Source organism: Engystomops pustulosus, chromosome 11, assembly GCF_040894005.1.
Source record: "Engystomops pustulosus chromosome 11, aEngPut4.maternal, whole genome shotgun sequence".
NCBI lineage: Eukaryota > Metazoa > Chordata > Amphibia > Anura > Leptodactylidae > Engystomops > Engystomops pustulosus.
The window spans coordinates 57,390,677-57,414,511 of NC_092421.1; the positions used below are offsets into that span (position 1 = coordinate 57,390,677).

Below are 23,835 nucleotides of genomic sequence, written 5' to 3' on the forward strand. Positions count from 1 at the left end.
TTTATCGAAAAAGGCCCAGGTTTCACAATGAGTGAGTAAAATAAATGTAGAATCTATATATTTAAGTTTATGTATAATATGACCATTTTTGTGTGAAAATCACTGGTCTACATACCTGTGTGCAATGTGTAGTTGAAGATGTCTATCATAATGGATCCAATAGACATAGTGACATGTTCCATAGCAGCAGAAGGAATCTGCATCGTGCATTGAAAATCTTTGCACTTTTATCTCCTGCATTAACAAAATGCAATCCCTGAAGGCAGACCCATGGGGAAAAAATGAAAAGTTAAGTGTCAGGTCTAACAAAGTTTGTTGATAAGCAAGAGAATTGCTTTTCTAACTTTTAAAACCTAACTCTAACTTAATATGATTATATCCAAAGGCTGAATCCAATAAGAAATGAAGGGACAATAAGCAACAGAATGTCACTACAATAGTGCGTTAATCTACTAGCCAAATAGTGCGTTAATCTACTAGCCAAAAAGCGAATCTGAGTCTTCCATCAATCATTTAAAGGGCATCTACCACCAGGATGAAGAACTGAATGCAAATGAAACTGAGGGGCTACAGGCTCCATAGATGTTAATGGAGCTGGGAGCCCCTCAGGCTCATTTGCATACAGTGTTTCATCCTGGTGGTTGATGCCCTTTAACCCCTTAAAGACGCACGCAGGGTATTTTTGTTCATTTCTCGCTCTCCATCTTCAAAAATCCATAACTTTTCCATTTTTCCATGTATAGAGCTGTGTGAGGTGTCATTTTTTTTTTGCGAAATGAGTCGACGTTTTTAATTGCTATCACTTTGAGGACTGTGCGGCATTTTGATAATTTTTTCTTACATTTTTATATGTCAAAAGGTGCAAAAGTCGTGTTTCAGATATTTGGTCACCAATTCCCGTCACGGAGGTCACCGCAGGTACACTGGCTCATTGTAACGAATACTCAGAAACCAGATAGCCTCGGGTCTCACGAAGACCTGTGGCTACCATGGCAACCGATCGCCGCCCCCGATGACGGCGACTTTGCCGGCGGCAATATGTAGCAAAGCCCATCTCTCTATAAAGAGGGCTCAGCCCATGAGCCTTCTTCATACACCCTTCATAGCGTGAAGGGGTTAAAGCTGAAAGTTGTCTGGCGGAAATGTTATTTGAAATTACACTTTATTGATCCTGTCAGTTGTCATATCTAACTAAAGCAATTATCACTGCCATATAAGTAATTTTGTTGTGCGTTTTTGTGGAACCACAACAGGTAGACCACAATTTCTTAATATTAGGCCTCTTGCGTTGCAGATCACGTCAGAGTCTGATCAGGCTGCGGTCAGGGTTTTGTCAGTCAAAAACTGACATTTTTCATCAGAGTTCGAACAGTTTTCAGTCAGAGTTGGTCACAGTTTGTCTCAGTTTTTCACACGCGATTATTTGGTGTTTTTAATGCATTTCCAATGTGTTTTTCACACGCAGATAACGCGCGTGTGAGAGACTCAGGACTGAGGTCTATCTTTTCTATGGCAATTGATCAGTTAAAAAAACGCATTGCACTTGCATTGGATTTGCATGTGTCTCAGAGTGCAATGCATTTTTTATGCATCTCCATAGACTTGTATGGTGGGTTTATTACACACGTGACTTGCAAAAGTAGTGCATGCTGAGATATAAATGTGGTTTAAAAAAAAAATCTGCATGCGTGCGTGCAGAAAAATATGCAAGTCTAAAAAGACCTATTGATCAAAATGGGGCAGATTTACTTACCCGCTCCTTTCGCGATCCCGCGGTGCGTTGTCCGACAAAGAATTGGGTCCGGTGCGATTCACTAAGCTTGTGAGCTCGAGTGCCTGCATCCGTCGCTTCTGCTCCAAGGTCCACCGGAGTTCACCTGCTTCTTCCCGGTGCATGTAAGTGTGCATCTTGCGACACAATTTTAAATGTTAATTCCTGCGCGTTGTCAGAATCCGTTGGATTGTCCAACGGCCACGCCCCCCGATTTCTGTCGCATGCAAGCCGGCGCCAATGCGCCACAATCCCGATCGTGTGCACCAAAATCCTGTGGCAATTCAGCGCAAAACGGAAATCGGCGGAAACCCAACAAAAGTGCGGCGTTCGGACCCTTAGTAAATGAGACCCAATGGGTCAGAGTGCAATGCAAGTTCTGCGCATCAAAAGCACACGCAGAACACACCCACGCAAAAAATCAAGTATGAAAGGAGCCTAACTTTCACAATATTAGATTATCCAAACTAATGATACATTTTCACAATTTGGAAAAAGTGGAATTAGTCATATTGCAGGTGTAATAATATAATATTAATAATATAGTAATAATAATAGTTTTATTTATATAGCACCATCATATTCTGTAGCGCTTCACAAATCATGGGGAACATATACAAATATAATATTTAGAGACGGGCGAATCTTATCTAACAAATCAGAATTAGTTCTGAATTTCATGAAAACTTTGATTCGGCACGGACCTGAAGTTTACGGTGGAATCGAAGTGGAATAACGATCAGATGTGCAGACATGAAAGCCAATCAGCGACCGTCAGGCTTATGTGATGTCACAGCCTTATAAAAACAGACGTCCATTTCCAATGTCGTCACTTCACACTGCATGTGCTGTCTCCAGCATCCAGCTGTATGCAGTAGTTGCTGGAGTTATTTTTGCTCCAATTCCAGGGTGTCTGTTTTGGGGGATCTGTATACTGCACATTTCAGTGCTTTTTGTTGCTGAAGTTAATAGCAAGAAATCTGTGTCAAATCCACATAGTTGCTGAAGTGATTTTTGCTCAAAGTCCAGGGAGTCCATTTTGGGGGATCTGTATACCGCAAATTTCAATAGTTTTTTGTTGCAAGAAATCTGTGTTAAATAGAGATGAGCGAGCACTAAAATGCTCGAGTGCTCGTTATTCGAGACAAACTTTTTCCGATGCTCGAGTGCTCGTATTGAATAACGAACCCCATTGAAGTCAATGGGAGACTCGAGCATTTTTCACTGAAAGAACACATTGAAAGAACACTGAAGAAGAACAAATTGCAGATGTTTGCAGATGTTTTCACTGAAAGAACACATTGAAAGAACACTGAAGAACAGATTGCAGATGTTCGCGTACATCTGCAATCTGTTCCGAAGACACGCATGCAGAGCGGTGTTCTCCACAATAGTATGTGAAAAACAATATGTGTGAAGAACACCTTGCAGATGTATGGAACAGATGTCGTCGGAACAGATTGCAGATGTGGCCGGTGTCATCTAGCGCCAGTGTGTTGATTAACTACCCAAAGGTTCTCGATTGGTTGATTGGTCATCCACTTCCTCCCAAATGACATCTGACTACCCCAGGCTAGAGTCCGTGGGTTTGTCAGATACAACCCTTAGTTGTCATGGCCCAGGAGCAGGCCAGTGGCCCTCACCTGTCCTCAGCCAGCCTCTGTCCTGTTTATTTCCCTCAGACACAGATCTACTAGGTGGTGTAGGCTCAACGCCACTATACAGCAAGGACAAAGTCTTTGAGGACAGTCAGCAGCTGTTTGGCAGTGAAGAGGTGGGGCAGACATCCGCTGCTTCCTGCAGTAGGCGGGAAAGTAGAGATGTGGAGAGAGGTTATGTTGCACTTACAAGTAGTCACGTTGTGCATACCGAGAGCGTTGAAGAGTATAGCAGTGACAGGGAAACACAAATCGATGATGATGTAGCCGATCGTACTTGGGAGCGGGGTGAAGGAAAGGCTTCATCATCATCGTCGGGAGAAAAGGGTGTCAGCTTGCTCATCATATTTTAAAATATGGGCAATTCTCCTCATCCTGCTGCTTGTTTTTGCAGGCCTGCAATAACTTTTCTGGAAAGCAATGGCACAGCTTTCATGTTTATCCATCATTAGAAAAAAAGATTTGTCCCTTCAGTAGTGTACATTGTCATGCACAGGGGTATGGGAATAGTCTCTGAGGCTAAAGTCTGTGGACTCCCTGGACCACAGCGGGGGATAATGCTGCTAGCCGCAACCCAGGAGCGGAGTCTTAGTGGACTCCTGGTCTTCGTCAGGTCGCTCTGCGGGTGTGACTAGGCCGTGGTGGTAGCCAAGGTAGGACCACAGGTAGGCAGGACCACGGGTAAGCAGGACCATGGGTAGGCAGGACCGGTGGAGACTCTGGGATGGCCTCAGAGGAGGCTGGTGGAGACTCTGGGGTGGCCTCAGGGGAGGCTGGTGGAAACTCTGGGGCGGCCTCAATGGGAGGCTGGAGGAGACTCTGGGGCGGCCTCAGGGGAGGCTGGTGGAGTCTCTGGAGTGGCCACAGGGGAGGCTGGAGCAGCCGTGTGAAGCTGCGGAGTCACCGGAGCAGCCGTGAGAAGCTGTGGAGTCACCAGAGGAGCCGTGGGAAGCTGCAGAGTAATCAAATCACAAAAAGAGCCCTTTTAGGACTGCCAAGTCGAAATACTAGTCTATTTACAAAGCTGTCTTAAGACAGGATAGAGCTTTAACGGTCAGGCCTAAAACATAACTTTTATTGTATCCATAAGAATTATAATTAATTGTTATCACACTAATGAATTTAAAATCCGCAGGTATGAGGCTGCTAGTTACCCTAATACCGTTTACAATACTGAGTATTCACTCGGCCTATAAGTACATATAGCAGCCTCAGACAAGTCAAATTAAAAGCCAGACAATAGCCTCTCCGACATGTTTTGCCGGATAACCGGCGTCATCAGGGGATCGGGGCTAATGCCCCCTGATGACGCTGGTTATCCGGCGAAACATGTCGGGGAGGCTATTGTCTGGCTTTTAATTTGACTTGTCTGAGTCTGCTATAGTAACGGGTCACTGCAGAGACCCGCTGCTGCAGAATAACCAGAGCAGCTCTGGGAAGCTGTGGAGTCAATGGAGCAGCTCTGGGAAGCTGCGGAGTCACTGGAGCAGCTCTGGGAAGCTGTGGAGTCATCGGAGCAGCTCTGGGAAGCTGCGGAGTCACTGGAGCAGCTCTGGGAAGCTGCGGAGTCACCAGAGCAGCCGTGGGAAGCTGCGGAGTCACCGGAGCAGCCATGGGAAGCTGCGGAGTCACCGGAGCAGCCGTGGGAAACAGCGGAGTCACCGGAGCAGCCGTGGGAAGCTGCGGAGTCATCGGAGCAGCTCTGGCAAGCTGCATGGTATTGCTGCGGCGGGGAGCCACCAGGTCGCTTCGAGGGTGTGACTAGGCCCGCGGTGGAAGCCAAGGTAGGGACACGGGTAGGCAGGACCATGGTTAGGCAGGACCATGGGTAGGCAGGACCTCGGGATGGCAGGACCTCGGGATGGCAGGACCTTGGGATGGCAGGACCTCGGAAGGATGGCTGGCAGGATGGCTGGCAGGACCTCGGAAGACCACCGGGATACAGGACCACCACAGGATAACTGGACCGCCACAGGATAACCGGAGTGCCACAGGATAACCTGACTGCCACAGGAACACGGGAACGCCATAGGAACATGGGAACGCCACAGGAACACGGAAATGCCACAGGAACAAGGGAACGCCACAGGAACACGGAAACTCTGAGATGTCTGGAAATGCTCAGGCTTTCTCTTCAGGAGAATTACCTAAAGATCCAGCAGGGGATGCTGGGAGTTGCCAGGCTATATAGCAGAGCCGGGATGCCAGCACCAATAAGGAGGGCAGTGGCCCTTTAAATCTGGAAAAGTTGCTAGGGCGCGCGGCCAGACGAGACAGGCGTGCGGTCTGGTCGAAGACAACAGCATGGAGCCCGGAGAGGTAAGTACCAGACCGGGGGAGGTGGGACAGCGCAGTGGGGCAAGGATGCACCCGCGATCCGTACCGAGGATCGCGGGTGTACCCGTGACAGACATCTTTTATTGATCTTAGCAATTCTACCCTGAATATAACCAATGAAAAACATGCAAAGAAATAATATTTTCTGTGAAATTGTAATGAATGATTCATGTGGCATCCACAATCTTCCGGAGAGAATTTTTTAAAATTTCAAATTAATTTAAATTCAAATTTAAATTTAAAATTTCAACTGCAAATTAATTTGAAACTTCAAATTAAAATGTTTCAATTCCGTATTTGAATAACTGGATCTGAACACCCATAGCACCTTTAGCTACAGTGAGAGGAAGGGGCTTTGGTTTTCCCATAGTTTTTTTTGTTCCTATGTTGAAATCAACATGATTAATTGATTACATGATTCAATTCCCCATGTCTGGAGTCCTTAATGTGCAGCTTCCTTCACCCGCCTGATAAGGACGGTAGCCTCCACCTGCAGCAGCAGGACATAGAGCAGACCCTGCACCAAGAGGTGGTGGCCTACTTGGACAGCAATTTACCACCTCAGGTAGAGGATCCCCTGGAATACTGGGCAACCAAACCTTATGTGTGGCCTCACCTTGCGGCGTTTGCTGTAGAGAAGCTGTCCTGCCCAGCCAGTAGGGTGGCATCAGAGCGGGTGTTCAGTGCAGCAGGGGCCATCGTTACCCCAAGGAGAACCCGCTTGTCCACCCGTAATATGGAGAGACAGACCTTTGTCAAGATGAATCAGCTGGATCAGCCAGGATTTGAACATACCAATGTCTTATGCATCAGATTAGATCAGCCATGACGCCTCCCCCAAACGTTGAGAATTGAGTCTGGATTCTAACTACCTGCCTCAGCCACTATTCTGATGGTGCCGCCCGCCTGATGCCACACATCTGCTGCCATTTGCTCCATCTGCTTCCCACCATCTTTAACCGGTACTGGAATTGTCACCTATCACACTCCACATGTGGCCTGCCATGTTGCTGCAAGCTCCAGAATTTGTCATTGTGCCACTCTCTGACCTCATGCTGCTGCTGCTCCCACCACCTCCACACTGTGTCATCGTGCCACACTGTGGCCTACCATGTTGCTGCCAGCTCCAGAGTTTGTCATTGTGCCACTCTATGACCTCATGATGCTGCTGCCGCCACCTCCACACTTTGTCACTGTGCCACACTGATGCCTACTCATGTTGCTGCCAACTGAATGCTGTCTCCATGGAACACACTGTGATTTCCATAATGCTGTTTTCATCCTCCACCACTCTATAATGTTGCCACTATGTTTGATTTTCCTCTTAATTTCATCTGTCAGCTTAAGGATCGATAGCCAAAAACAGGAGTGGATACAGAACACAGAGGACATGCAAATATCCAATTTACTGGTCATCTCTGTTTTGCATCCATTCCTGTTTGTTTTTGGATTTAGCAATACTGATGGATTATTGACCGATTGAAAGCAGACAGTAACGGATGAAAAGAACGCCGAAATGATCTGTGACGTCAGTGCAAAATTACTGCCAACACCCTCGCCACTCCTTTGGAGTTTTTCTACATGCATCCATGTTTAACAGAACAGGTTCTGTCGTAATCTATGGAATCATCTGATGTCAGTGTAAAAAGAGTGCACTCTTTGATGTTATAGAGCGATCTTGGCCCTTAGCTCACTCCTTTACCTTGTCAGGCTGCATTCCTGCTTCAATTATTTAGACAAGTGGGCCCCTGTAAGTGCACATGGATTTGAAGAATGAAGCTATTCAAAGAGCGGCAGCTGTCATGTGCGTGTCATACTAAAACACAGCATTGTTTGAAGACCAAACCACGCTCCCTATGCATATTTAACCATGGCACAACGTTCTACAACACCCTACAGGCTCTCCGCAGTCAGAAAATACCTGTTTTTAACATAATTCATCATGATTCGATTTGGGTTGAAGAGGAATGAGGGCCCTGCTCACAAGAGCTTGCAGTCTATGAGGCTGATGGGGTGACAAAAGAGCTTAAAATCTATGAGGGTGAGGGGGTACACAAGAGCTTACAGTCTATGAGGATGAGGGGGGGCACAAGAGCTTACAGTCTATGAGCATGAGGGGGTGACACAAGAGCTTACAGTCTATAAGGATGAGGGGTTTACATAAGTGCTTAAAGTCTATGATGATGAGGGGTGACACAAGAGCTTACAATCTATGAGGATTAGGGGGTGACATAAAAGCTTACAGTCTATGAGGATGAGGGGGTGACACAACAGCTTGCATTCTATGAGGATGAAGGGGTGACACAAAAGAGCTTACAGTCTATGGGGATACGGAGGGGACACAAGAGCTTACAGTCTATGAGGATGAGGGTGTGGCACAAGAGCTCACAATCTATGAGGATGAGGGTGTGACACAAGAGCTTACAGTCTCTGAGGATGAGGGGTTGACACAAGATCTTAAAGTCTATGAGGATGAGGGGGGACACAACAGCTTACAGTCTATGAGGATGAGGGGGTGACACAAGAGCTTACAGTCTATGAGGATGAGAGGGTGACACAAGAGCTTGCAGTCTATGAGGATTATGGGGTGACACAAGAGCTTACAGTCTATGATGATGAGGGGTGACACACAAGCTTACAGTCTATGATAATGAGGGGTGACATAAAAGCTTACAGTCTATGAGGATGAGGGGGTGACACAAGAGCTTACAGTCTATGAGGATGAGGGGGTGGCACAAGAGCTTACAGTCTATGAGAATGAGGAGTGACACAAGAACTTACAGTCTATGAGGATGAGGGGGTGGCACAAGAGCTCACAGTCTATGAGAATGAGGGGTGACACAAGAACTTAAAGTCTATGAGGAAGAGGGGGTGACACAAGAGTTTATAGTCTATGAGGATGAGGGGGTGACACAAGAGCTTACAGTCTATGAGGACGAGAGGGTGACACAAGAGCTTGCAGTCTATGAGGATTATGGGGTGACACAACAGCTTGCATTCTATGAGGATGAAGGGGTGACACAAAAGAGCTTACAGTCTATGGGGATACGGAGGGGACACAAGAGCTTACAGTCTATGAGGATGAGGGTGTGGCACAAGAGCTCACAATCTATGAGGATGAGGGTGTGACACAAGAGCTTACAGTCTCTGAGGATGAGGGGTTGACACAAGATCTTAAAGTCTATGAGGATGAGGGGGGACACAACAGCTTACAGTCTATGAGGATGAGGGGGTGACACAAGAGCTTACAGTCTATGATGATGAGGGGTGACACACAAGCTTACAGTCAATGATAATGAGGGGTGACATAAAAGCTTACAGTCTATGAGGATGAGGGGGTGACACAAGAGCTTACAGTCTATGAGGATGAGGGGGTGGCACAAGAGCTTACAGTCTATGAGAATGAGGAGTGACACAAGAACTTACAGTCTATGAGGATGAGGGGGTGACACAAGAGCTTACAGTCTATGAGAATGAGGGGTGACACAAGAACTTACAGTCTATGAGGAAGAGGGGGTGACACAAGAGTTTATAGTCTATGAGGATGAGGGGGTGACACAAGAGCTTACAGTCTATGAGGATGAGAGGGTGACACAAGAGCTTGCAGTCTATGAGGATTATGGGGTGACACAAGAGCTTACAGTCTATAAGGATGAGGGGTGCCACAAGAGCTTACAGTCTATGAGGATGAGGGGTGACACAAGAACTTACAGTCTATGAGGAAGAGGGGGTGACACAAGAGTTTATAGTCTATGAGGATGAGGGGGTGACACAAGAGCTTACAGTCTATGAGGATGAGAGGGTGACACAAGAGCTTGCAGTCTATGAGGATTATGGGGTGACACAAGAGCTTACAGTCTATAAGGATGAGGGGGTGACACATGAGCTTACAGTCTATGGGGATGAGGGAATGGCACAAGAGTTTACAGTATGTGAGGATGTGGGAATGGCACAGAGCTTGCAATCTATGAGGATGAGGGGTTGACACAAGAGCTTACAGTCTATGAAGATGAAGGGGGTGACACAAGAGGTATAAGACCTTGTATAATGGTCCAGCCATTCTTTATAAGGGAACAGTATAAAACAATTGAATAAATAAAGATGCTGCATCTTGAACCGGCCATCAGCTGCCATCTTATATACAAAGTCAAAGGTGAAAGTGACTGCAGAGAAGCCTGAAGCTTGATATCTGGTGTTTGCCAGATAACAGACGGGAGGAGGACATAGGATGGGTTTAGTAAAGAGAGAGTTGACATTTCATGCAGTTAGTGAGTGTGATAGGCTTGCCTAAAGAGATGGGGTCTAGCCCCTTCAGGATGTAGCCAGTTTGTAGCTTAAGACTCAGACCCTTTTTTCTGACATGTGTTACTTAATATGGTTACCACTTTTGAACGCTTTTACTTATCAAAGCAATTTTAAAAACATTTTTTAAAACTGATGAATTTTTTTAAAATATGTGTCATTTTCAAAATTCACAATTATCTTGTTTTCAGGCAGATAGTTTTACCACCTAAATAAGTAGCTGAATAACATTTCCTATATGTCTGCTTTACATTTTCAGAATTTTTTAAATGTCTGGAAAATTTATTTTGATGTCTCACACAGTCTACAAATTGAATATCGTTTTTCTTATTTTCAAGGCGATTGCAGATTTTGGGGATCATTATTGTTTTTAATGAGATTTGAAATATGTAATATTAGAAATCCCCTATATTTAAACCCATTTTCAAATCTGCACCCCTCAGACTATCATAAACAGCTTTTAGGAAGATTGTTAACCCCTTGAGTTCTCCATAGTAATTAAATGGTCTAATTTTGTCGGTAATACGTTCATTTAAAATGTACACATTTTCAAAAGAATTAAAGAAAAAACCCAATTTGTTATGCAATTTCTCCTGAGTACGGAGACCCCCCACATGTGGCTATTACTTGTTGTATGGGCGCACAGTAAGAAGCAGAAGGAAAGGAGCACCCTGGCGTCCTTTTGTAGGCTATGGAATTTTAGTTTTTCTGTTAGTTGGGCCATGTGTAGGCAATTTTTTGGCGGGATTAGATGCATTTTCTGGTGATGCCATTTTGGGGTTGGTAATCCCCTATTGTTGAAAACATATTGGGGCTCATTTACTATTATATTGGGACTATTATATTGCACAGGTTGGACAGGTGTCTGCACTGTTTTTTTGGTGCACGCAATTCTTTTTTGGCACAGCTGCACTGGCTTCCATGCGAAATTGGGAGGCGGGCCATCGGACGATCCAACTGATTCAGACCGAACGTGGGATTTAACTTTCAAATTGTGTCGCAAGCCCAAGCACTTACATGTACCACTAAAAAGATGGTAAACTCTGTTGGACTTGAGTGGGGAAGCGACACATGCATGATATTAGGCGCACAATCTTAGTGAATCGTGACACAGTGCATTGTCGTCGGACAATGCCACTTCGGTGAACTCCAGCGGGTGGCTAAGTAACTTTTTTGGGGCATGGAGGAGAAGAAAAGCATCATTTATGTAATAGTTTTTTTAACTTATTTTTTTGGTGTTCAAATAGCCTAATAAATGTCTTTTTTTTATTCTGTGGGTCAGTACGATGACATGGATACCATACTTAGATATTTTTTCTTAAGTTTTACTAAATTTCTCAAGCTATCTAAGCACATTGTCAGCACATTAAACTAGATAGTTCATGAAGTTTCTACTACGAGTCCCCGCCCACACTATGGAATATTACACTGACCATCACTGAGCAATAGGAACAAAAACAGCAATACAAATTGTAAAGTAAGGGTTTAGTTGAGTTTTCAGCTCAACTCGATTTTTCAAATCTGACATGTCTCACGATAATTGGTTATAACTTCGGAGCGCTTTAACATATCCCGGTGATTTTGAGAATGTTTTGAATGTAATGATGCATTGTACTTCATGTTAGTTATAAATTTTAAGTTATAAGTTTTGCGTTTTGTTCTGAAAAAAAGTGAAAAGTTTGAAATGTTTTGCTTTCCAGACAGGAAGTAAAACTACCCAAAAAGCTTGATAATTAACATTTAAGGAATGTCTGCTTTATGTTGTATATTTTATGTGCCCTCTCATTTTTCTAGGATGTTAAGAGGTGCAGAACTTTAGGTGGCATTTTTCTCATTCTCAAGTGACTTTGAAAGGCCTAAATAATAGTAAAACCCCATAAATTACCCCACTATAAAAACTTCACCCCCCAACGTATGTAAAACTACTTCTATTATGTCTATTAACCCTTTAAGTGTTTCACATGGGTTAAAACAATATGGACCTGCGATTTAGAAACTATGGAATTTTTTTGAAAAATACATACATTTAGGCCAAAACTGACAGTTTCAGGATATATTAAATGATGAAACGCACTGCAACGTTTGATGCCCAATTCCTCCCGAGTGTACTGATACCCCATATGTGGTGGTAAACTTCTGTACAGGCGCACGGCTGAGTATAGAATGAATGGAGGCGCCGTCCACAGCAGATTTGTATTGTCACATTGTACGACCTTTACATTTTTTTTTTTTTTTTTTGGTAATGCAAAAATCTAAGGGCTTATTTTTTATGGGATGAGATACAATTTATAGAAAATTTATTTTTGTATTCTAAAGCTCATTCATGAGATTTTATTAACTATTTCAAGGGGGGCACAAAAAAAATCATCAATTTTTATCTTGGATTTTTAGCATTTTTTCCCCCTGCTCACTGTAACGTAAAAATGATATTTTATCTTTATTCTCTGGTTCACTACGATTGCGGTGTTACCTCATTTATATAGTTTTTCCTATCTTTGCTCAATTTTCCTTATCAAAACCAATATTGGAGAAAATTGCATTGTTTTTACTATTGACAACTTTTCAGGGCCATAACTTCTGTATTTTTCTGTTATCAGATCTGATTGAAGGCTTATTTTTTGCAAAAGAGTTGTTCTTTTCAGTCATATCATATTATGGAATATTACTTTTTATGATCACTTTTTAGAACATTTTTTGTGATTTTGTTTGATGAAAAATTGTATATTACGGGAAGTTTTTCGAGTTTTTTTTACATCGTTCACCAAGTGGGTTCAATATTGATTTAGATTTTTTGCACAGATTGATACAGACGCGGTGATACCAAATATGTAAGTGTTTTTGTGTTTTATATAGTTTCTTTGTATTTTATGTGTAACTGGGGAGATTATGATACTTTTATTTCATTTATTTATTTATATTATAAAAAAACTTAATCTTTTTTTTTTTTTACTTTATTTACATTTTCTACTTCTTGGCTTGATCATCCGATCGCTTGTTAAAGCCTTTACACTGCAATACAAGTGAGCATGCTCATTTACATACAACCAGGTCCTGCCAAGAGGCGGAACCCGGCGGGGAGAGAAGCCGGCAGCCTCGGGTCAGGCTGCGGCAGGAGCCCAATGTCCCTAAATCTTCTTCTGACGCGCCAGAAGGAGTACCCTTAATGACCGCCGTAAAAAGCCGATACGGCGGTCATTAAGGGGTTGAAAATGATCTTTATAGTGTAAACATTACTAGGCGATTGAAATTTGCAGTAATAAATGTGGTGTATGGTCCAACTGTGCAGCAGAGCGCCCATATAAGTGCACAATTGTGTCACAGACACTTTATAAATACATGTGCAAGCAATTTGCACTGAAAAGAAAGTGCAAAAGTCAGAGAGAAAATAGGTGCAGGGGCTTTTTGTCAATTTGGGCCATTGAACAAAGCAACAGAACAAATGTACATTCCATTCATTTATATGAATAGGATAAGAATAGAATAGGCTAAGGGGTAACAATCAGACTTGGTACAAACCATTTCACTCCTTTGTATGGTTCATGCTCAAATAAAAAAATTTGTTGTGAAATTCCAGACAAATATAGATTTACCTTTATAAGCTTCAGATTTACATTAATAATGTCTAAAGTGATACTTCCTGGCAGTCTCTAAAATGGATTATAACTTCCAAAACCACAAGATTGATGTGGCATGAAAGAGGAGATCCTTAAATTAATAAGACACTAAAAACATGTTTCCAGCTGCTAAAAAAACTAAGATAGTGGTAATATAGATCCAGAGAAAAAGGTGTCTGAAGTGGCACTCCCGCTCCAGCCCTTAAAAGTGACTCATCTCTAGTAAAAGATGATTCTTCTCAGCTCATTTTTATCCCTTAACAATGGGGGCTAGTAGTTTAATGGGGTAAAATCTGTTGACAGTGTCCCTTTAAAAAAAAGCTGATTTTAAAGGATCTTACAAGAACTTGCTTAACATCTTCATTTTTAAGACTATAAATCACTGGGTTAAACATTGGAAGAAGGGCAAGATACAACAGAGAAAAATACTTATCCTGTTTCGGTGAGAAGCTTGATGTGGGTCTCATGTATAAACAAAGGATTGTCCCATAAAACAGGCAGACACAAGTCAGGTGGGCTGTACAGGTCGAAAATGCCTTACGTTGTCCTTCAATAGATTTTATCTTTAGAATGACAGAAATAATTAAAATATATGATATCAAAGTGAGCATGAAGGCTGTTATGCCTATCAATGTTCCCTCTACATAATTTAGCATGTTGACATGAGATGTGTCTGTACATGAGATTTTTAGGAGCGGGGTTATGTCGCAGAAAAAATGATCTAAATAGTAATCTGAGCAAAAACATAGATTTGATATGAATACAGCATGTCCAACAGGGTCTAAGAACCCAACAAACCATGACCCAAATGATAGAACAGCACTTAGTCTTAACGGCATAAGAGAAAAATAATGAAGAGGATGACATATTGCTACATAACGATCATATGCCATAGCTGATAGTAGGATGAACTCGACACAAGACAACGACACAAAAACATACATTTGTGTTATACATCCTACAAACGAGATGGTCTTTTCTTTGGTACAGAGTATAACCAGTAAGTTTGGTAGAATATTTGAGGTTGAAGCAATATCAATGAATGAAAGATTTACTAAAAATATATACATAGGAGTATGAAGGCGAGAGGTGCTCCATATAACAACCACAATGGTCAAGTTCCCACACATTATCAAAAGGTAGATACATAGAAAGAACCCAATCATAGGGGCTTGGAGCTGAGGAATATCGGTGAAGCCCTGGATTATGAATTCTGACACATTGCATTTAACTTCTGATTTCATTATATAGTGAAAATGAACCGGAAAAATTGAAAATTTGTAGTATTCTTGAATCCTCAGATGTAAAGTTCTATTTTTAAAAACTTTGTGGTTTTTCAGACAGATGTACTGATTCAAAAAGAAGAAACAGATTATCTTCTGAAGATCTTGATATGGAGAGCTTAGGTCCATGAGTTGGCTTTTTGTAGCTACTCTTCTTTTTTTGTCTTTTGTGTGTCACCTCAAGTTTTCTTATTCCAGAGTTATTTAGTAGCTGAACTTGAATATCAATGTATATAAAGACCTGGAAAATTGGTAAAAAATGTTAGTTTCCCATAGTGACTGTAGAACTGGATGGATTGCAGATCTGTCATGCACTTCAGTCAGATAAAAAGCTGAGGAACAATGTATTATTGTGTAAAAATATTAAATATAGGTAAAAGATAGGTACTGTAGGCTTGTTCATAAGTTGAATTTGTATGCGAGTCAGAATTGTATATTTTATAATTGTAGCCCCAGCCAAAAACTTTTTAGTCTCTTTGACAATTGGATTTTAAAAATGTTGGGATTTCATAAATATTATTTTAATATTTCCCTGACTTACAGCAGTACAGTTCTGTGTTACATAATATGGAATATAAAGCCAATCTTGATGGAGATGTCTACTCTGTTCCATTTATTCTTGGCAGATTAAATTATCTGCTATCCAAATTAACTAGAATACCAGCACAGGTTACCACAATCTATGCCAGGTTAGACTGTGTAGCTTTCATCCTGGTGCTTGACCACTAGAAAGCTAGACTCCATAGTCCAAACTACTCCAGATACATCATCCAGCATGATTTATCTGGCGCAGAATACAACTGTGGAGTCTGCTGCACTGGTCTATTCACCAGCACTTTCCTAAATATCCCCCAATAACCATTTCCCCCTAATTTGATTTTGAAATATTAGGGCACATTAATCAATTTCAACCCCATCAAAATCTGAGCCCCATCATTAGGCCAAAACAAATATATAGCAGTAGAGAAGGGAAACCAATACATATTACCATTTTCTGTTCATGATGAGGAAGCCAAATGTCAGAATATGTTGGTGTCCACAAAATAAACTAGTATAGAACACTAATACATCTAAGCTCCTTCTGGAAAGCAGCAAAAAATGTTGATTCAAAATAAAATAACACTCGTCATCCAGAATTTGTCCTGGATAAGGAACATGGTAACTTCTAGCCTTGGTAGGTTCCATATATGTATGGAGTATGTGCAGAATCAGAAAAAAAGAAGATTTGGTGCATTGGGCATCAACAAGCCCATATTACCTGGTGTGAGGGCTAGTCTCATTTCATTAACACGACTGATGATGTGCTCACAGGTACACAGAGTTAACTCCTGCAAGATACAGGCAGAGTACAGAATGAGATATGCAGCAGATATTAGGTAAGTCAGGCACTAGAGCCCAGTTCAGACTGCTAGATGAGACTATAAGAGTTAAACTTAATGTTTCCTAAGCCTACGAGCATGGATAGAGGAGGAAGAATGCACAAATTGGAGCAGGGTCACTGTTTTTGGTGAACGAATCATGCATTATTTTACACTAGGACATTAGATTGTGGCACAATTGGCACAGGACCAAAATTGGTCTGAACTAACTGAACTAACACATTCATATGGACCAGCTGTGGACTAGCTGTGGGCCAGCTTTTTGCAGCTCTAAGTGTGCAGCTAAAATTGTGCCCAAAAAAGTGTTGGGAAACTAGAAGCGCAGGAAAAGTGTTAGGAATATCAAAGCTTTGCCCAAAATTGGCACAACATTCTCAGCAAGTAAAAAAGAAAAAAACAACAAAAAATGGTCGGAAAGTCAATATAGAATCCCCCCCAGCTTGTAAAAACAACAGGGTTTTCCTATCATCTGTTACATTCTCACAGATTTAATGACTATTTCACTATCAAATGGTTGGACAGGAAAAAGCTAGACACACAAAGGAACATTAATTGTCAGTTTACGAGCTGCATTTTCATGGTAAAAAGGCACAAAAAAATCACATTGGGATTCTTGCCAATTGTACATAGAAGCCACTCACCAAAAGAATAATCTGTCGGCAAAGCTATGATAAGTCTGCTGGACACAGTCAAAAGATAAAGATCAAATGAGAGGTCCCACCAAATCCAGATCATAAATTTGGTGTCATTTTCTAGCATGTATTTGTTGGCTACTTCACAATATTTAACAAATCATTGGAGTGCTGGCATGTTTTTGATCATTGTGCTGAAATTCTTAAAATAATTTTTTTATACACTGATTGATAATTGTACCCAATATGTCGATTCTATCCCATGTGACCATTTGTGGTCACCCTGTGGTTGTGTTGCAAATTGTAGGGTTTTTCTATTGTGTCTCTATATTATATTGCATTCAGGCTTTAGAGAGACGTCACATAAAAAAATAGGAGTGAGGGCCCTGCTCACAAGAGCATACAGTCAATGAGGATGAGGGGGTGACACAAGAGCTTACAGTCTATGAGGATGAGGGGGTGACACAAGAGCTTACAGTCTATGAGGATGAGGGGGCGACACAAGAGCTTACAATCTATGAAGATGAGGTGGTTACACAAGAGCTTACAGTCTGTGAGGATGAGCGGGTGACACAAGAGCTTACAGTCTCTGAGGATGAGGGGGTGACACAAGAGCTTACAGACTATGAGAATGGGGGGGTGACACAAGAGCTTACAGTCTATGAGGATGAGGGTGTGACACAAGAGCTTACAGTCTATGAGGATGAGGGGGTGACACAAGAGCTAACAGTCTATGAGGATGAGGGGGTGACACAAGAGCTTACAGTCTATGAGGATGAGGGCTGACACAAGAGCTTACAGTCTATGAGGATGAAAGGGTGGCACAAGAGCTTACAGTCTATGAGGATGAGGGGGTGACACAGGAGCTAACAGTCTATGAGGATGAGGGGGTGACACAAGAGCTTACAGTCTGTGAGGATGAGGGGTGACACAAGAGCTTACAGTCTATGAGGATGAGGGGGTGACAAAAGAGCTTACAGTCTATGAGGATGAGGGGGTGACACAAGAGGTACATCGGTATATTATACAGCCAGACTTTAAGGGTGGCAGTACACCCAATGTTAAAGGAGGTTAATATGCCCTGTGCAGCTTTACTCCCACGTGAAAACTGATTTCCATGATGAGATATTTTTTTAATGTTAAATTAAAAAGCACTAATGCAATTTTTCGGTAGATTTTAGATATTGCACATAATACATATATTAAACTAGAATTCAAAGTATGCATTGAGCACAATAGTCACTTACCTGTGTACATGCACTCTTACATTTACAGAAGCCTAGATGCAGGGATCTGCCTGACGTGATGAGAATCTCAGCACTTTTATATAACCAAGTGTTAATGTAATATCTCTAGGGAAAGAAGTATGAAGTGTTCATTCATTTGGGATAAAAAGTTAAGTATTAAATTCAACAAAGTTTTCAAATCCTCCAAAAATGGTCATAGGTCATTGTTACTTTAAAACTGTTGAAGATTTTTTGGCTGAAATAATTAGGCAATGACTAAGGGCACACAATTTAAGTCCCCCAAAACACGTCAGTCAGTACGGATGACAATAACAAACTGTAATTGAGGCGCTTGGATCTTTCTTCATTTTTTAACCCCTTACCGACATGTGATGTAATACGCATGGGCCGCCATCATTCTGAGGATCGGCGCTCCCCGTGACGTCATCGGGGAGCGGGGATCTGTCGACATGGCAGCCTCGGGTCTTTCGAAAACCCGAGGCTGACTCGGGTTAACGTATTCATCAGCTATCAGCACATTGTCATGAATGAGGAGTAAAATCCCCCTATACTGCCATACTGTAGTATGGCAGTATATAATAGGATCGTATAGACAACCTATGGTTAAAGTACCCTAGGGAGTCTGAAAAATAGTAAAAATATCATGCGTCATCAAAAGCCGCAAAAAAACGACACCTCCCAAAGCTCCGCACACTAAAGTATAAAAAAGTTTTTAGTGTCAGAAGATGGCAAAATCCCCAAAATTTCTTTTGTACAGGTGGTTTTAATTTTTGTAAATGTATGAAAATATTATAAAATCTATAGAAATTTGGTATCTCTGTAATCATACCGACCCAAAGAATAAAGTAGACATGTCATTTGGGGCGTACAGTGAAATCCGTAAAATCCAAGCCCACAAAAATACAGCACAAATGTGTTTTTTTATTTCACTGCATTTGGAATTTTTTTTCCGCTTCCCAGTACATGGCATGGAATATTAAATAACACCATTTTGGAGTGTAATTTGTTACGCAGAAAATAAGCCATAACACAGATCTGTACATGGAAAAATAAAAAAGTTATAGATTTTTGAAGGTGGGGAGTGAAAAATGAAAATGCAAAAACGAAAAAGGGCTGCGGCGTTAAGGGGTTAAGCGTGAAATAATGCGAACCTATCCTAAGCATAGGTCATTAATATCAGATTGTTGGTGGTCCAACATCCATCACCCTCACAGATCTGCCGTTCACAGCAACTACTAACCAGAAAGTAGAAAAGAAAACATACTAACCCATACTAACCAAATCAATACAACTAAGCTCCATTCACACTCTAAAACAAACCATCCAGAACTCCTCTTCTCCCTGATAAGTTTTACAGTGATGATATTCGACTCAGAATGGGCCAGGTTCCAGATTTTTTTTTTTATTTTTAGAATTTTCCTGTCATTTTAAATGGGCCCTAAATGTGGACATAGAAAGACATAGAAAGGGGGCGTGACTTGGCCGCTGAGGAAGATGGCCGCATGAGGAAGGAGCTCCCGACCCGATCCGCACAGACCAGCGACTCACCGCAGATCACGGAGGCAGAATGCCCGGCAGACCGGCGAACTCGGGTCCCGGAGCACCGGGGACAACGGGGAGGAAACGCGGAGCGAGGGAGACCGCAAGTAAGGCTATAAGCCACTACTCCCCAGCCGGAACGCCACGCGGCAAAGATGGCGCGGGGAGAGAAGTTGCAGCGCAGCACACGCAGCACCCGCGCTCTGCCGGCACAGTTACACTGCCAGCAAAGACCAGCATGAATCCTAAAAAGGAAGGCAAAATCTCCCCTATAAGCTTTGATGTGCCCAATAGATGGAGCATAGGAACAGAGCTCTCTGACACACAGTCCCCAGCTTCATCCCCAGAGATAGGGGAATCAGTAAGCAATATGCTGCCACTAATGCTGCGTTCAGACAGCAACTCTTCCCAATCTACTTCCCTACCTCACAATATACTTGGGGAGCTGAACCCCAACAAGTAGCCCTGCCAAGAAAAAAGCAAAGCAACAGGATGACTCATTAACTGAAGCATTTATCTCCACTAATGCGAGAGAGGCAGGAAACTCCTCTTCCTCACAAGACAGCTTTGCAGCTTTCCAGACCACTGACAAATTGGTATCTGAAAATACCCTAAAAATAATGCTAGAAGCACTAAGATCCTCACTGCAGAGGCACATAACATCCCTGTTGAAACCTCTTCAAGCATCTGTCAAATAACTAGGTGACAGAATGTCGCATACAGAAGATAAACTAGCCTCCTTTGTAACGTCTCACAATGAACTTGTAGACTTTCATAACAATCTAGAGGATAAGGTGGCAACTATTCAAGCGAAGATTGGTCTGGGTTGATTAAGTGGTCTGATCACGCTCCAGTGAAGATCACCCTCTCAGATACATTCCCAGAATGTAATGATTATAGCTGGAAGGCAGATATGTCTACAATTTCATACCCAGTACAATCGGCTAAAATAGAATTAGCCCTTAGGGAATTTTTTACACTAAATGACAATGGAGAAGCAGATATATTCTCAATATGGATTACACACAAAGGCTATATGAAAGATGATCTATCTAAACTAAACAGCAGAATAAAGAAAGCAAGAGAGAAAGAAATTAACACCACACTATCTAAAATCCACCTGTTAGAACAACAAAATAAACAAGCGATTTCCCAATCACTGATAGAGTCATTAAACAGAGAAAGGGACCACAATTATACACGTTCCCTACAAAAGTTAAAAATGAAATTTTATTCCCATGACCAAAAGGCAGGCGCTTTATTAGCGAATAAACTAAAAAAGTATAGAGTATATGAAAAAGCGTCGCAGACAGGGAAATTTCCTGAACAAATGCTGTCAGCACTCATAGTAGCTCTCCCGAAACAAGGGAAACCGGCGGATAAACCGTGTAACTTCCATCCCATTTCCCTATTGAACGAGGACATTAAGCTTTATGCAAAGATATTAGCAAATAGGCTTAAGAAATTGGTACCAGGCATTATAGCCTGCGACCAGTCTGGCTTCACCCCAGGTAGGCAAGCTTCAGACAACACAAGAAAACTGATCAATATCCTCCAAATTTGTGGGATAAATAAATTCCCATTCCTCACAATAGATGCCGAAAAGGCGTTTGACAGGGTGAACTGGGACTATGTTTTTCAAGTGCTACAAAAATTTGGCCTTGAAGGCCATATACTGATGGCTATTAGAGCTCTTTACTCATGCCCATCAGCAAGAGTGTTCATTAATGGCACGCTATCCCAATCGTTCACCCTGTCGAATGGCAGTAGGCAAGGGTGCCCCCTGTCCCATATCATTTTCGTTCTTACAATTGAACCATTAGTGGAAGCCATCAGAATGAACAAAAATATCTCAGGAATAAAAATAGGCAAATAGGAACATAAAAACCCGGAAACATCGCTACAACATATCTTTGAAATTGTAAATGCCTTTGGGAATATCTCGTACTATAAAGTAAATAAAAGTAAATCTCAAATATTACCGGTTAATATACACCCAACAACAATAAAAAAATTAAAAAGCGACTATTTAGTAGATTGGCAAAAGGAACACATTACATACCTGGGTATTGAACTGGCATATCCAACGGCCGATCTGGTTAAACACAATTATGCCCCAATGCTAGATAAAATAGGAAAAGAATTGGCAGAATACTCCAAGGGAATTTTATCTTGGTGTGGAAGGATAGCAGCTTTCAAGATGATGACCCTTCCCAAACTCCTCTATCTATTTAGGACTCTCCCCATGCCTGTGTCGGAAACCTACTTTAAGAAAGTAAGAACTATAGTTAGGAAATTTATTTGGAAAGATACTAACCCCAGAGTCTCGCTTCACACCTTAATCAGACCCAAATCATGCGGAGGATTAGGAGTACCAGAAATTAAAGACTACTATACTGCAGCGATATTAGATCAATCAAGACACTGGTGGAAACCCTCTGACAACAACAAATGGTCCATAACACCTAAACAAAAAATTCCCATTACAAATGAGAATAATCAATATCTTATGGCAGATTAAACCCCCACCATCTCCATTTCTCACAATTCAAGCTACTGATCAAGCATGGAAAACACTAATCACATCCAACCAAGGGACTAAAAAACTTTCACTAAAACTAATCCCCATCACCTTCTTAGAATACAACATTCAAGGAATAAATTTAAGTAATTGGGGAAAACAGGGGATTGAGAACTTAGAGCTTCTGATTGAAGAAGGGAAATTTAAACCTTTCACCTCAATAGCCAGGAATTTTTTAATTGCACAAGAGGGGGTATTCAATTACCTTAAAATCCGCAAATACCTGCAAAATAAATTAAGCAAACAAAAATGTGTTAGTGAACAAGTACACTCCTGGTTAGAGGATACGCCCCTGGAGAAAAAGGGAATATCCTTCTTCTATAACTGCCTAGAGAATAAGAACAAAATGGGGAAACTCCCATATATGCTAGCATGGGAAAAAGATCTCACCTCCACATATACAACTAACCAATGGCAACAAACCCTATCATTAATCCACAGTACATTTCGCAGTATATCCCATTTAGAGGCAGTAGTAAAATCTCACATGAGGTGGTACTTTACCCCAGCAAGATTAAGTAAAATATTTCCTTCTCCCCCCCCCCCCCGGGATGCTGGCGTATTTGCGGACAAAAGGGAACCCTCTTACACACTTTATGGATTGCCCCAAAATCCAGGGACTCTGGCATTAATCCTTTGACCTACTCCATAATCTTGGCATAAGAAACATTTCACATTCCCATGCAACAGCAATTATTTTGATGGGTTTAAAAGAATTCCCACCCAAACCAGAACCATAGCGGCCCATATATTCCTTGCTACTAAAATGGTCCTCACAAGACATTGGAAAGAATCAGAATGTCCAAAACTGGGGGAAGTTATCACCCAGGTCAACAGGATATGTGGATACGAAAAAGCCATAGCAATTCAAACAAATAAGCATAAAGCTTTCCAATCACAATGGGACAAGTGAACACAGAGCCCATTTTACCAAGAATAACAAGGAACTTACATCCACCTTTAGTCCTGACTATATGTTAATTAGCTTGTTAAATGTTGTCTAAAATGTTTACTAAATATATGTTATGTTAAGTATTAACAATACTGAACTTTATGAGCCTCCAAAGGCATAATGGAAAGATTGTAGAGTTAAAGTATTTGAAATTCCGCTGGACTCCCCTTGGCCCGTGTCGTAAGGTCCAAAACAGGGTATCAAGGGGAATATAAACAAATGAACGCTAAGATCTAGCAAGAATAAGTGTGAAGTGTAAAATCTGGATGTAATATGACCGTGCTCATTTGTTTGTTATGATTGTATGGTGGCCCACTGGGTCATGACTCGGTATGTCCTTACCTTTGTTATATTGTGGAAAATTCAATAAAAATTTATTTAAAAAAAAGACATAGAAAGACATAGGGTCACCAAACTAAAAACTGATGCAAATGGGAAAGTAAATTATAATACATACAGTCTTTAGCAAGTGAACACTAGGTCACAAGGACTGAATATAGGTCTGTCATAAGTGTCTTGGCGAGCACAGGCAAGCCACTG

At 41.7% G+C, this 23,835-nt stretch overlaps 1 protein-coding gene across 1 annotated transcript; it reads right to left on the reverse strand.

The window, feature by feature from the left end:
* Positions 1-4,225: 4,225 nt before the first annotated feature.
* On the reverse strand, positions 4,226-14,926 carry LOC140105460 (olfactory receptor 5AR1-like). The gene is made up of 2 exons (XM_072129415.1): positions 14,024-14,926; positions 4,226-4,381 (listed from the first exon to the last, which is right to left on the reverse strand). The coding sequence occupies exons 1-2, from the start codon at positions 14,924-14,926 to the stop codon at positions 4,226-4,228; spliced, it is 1,059 nt and encodes a 352-aa protein (XP_071985516.1).
* Positions 14,927-23,835: the final 8,909 nt, after the last annotated feature.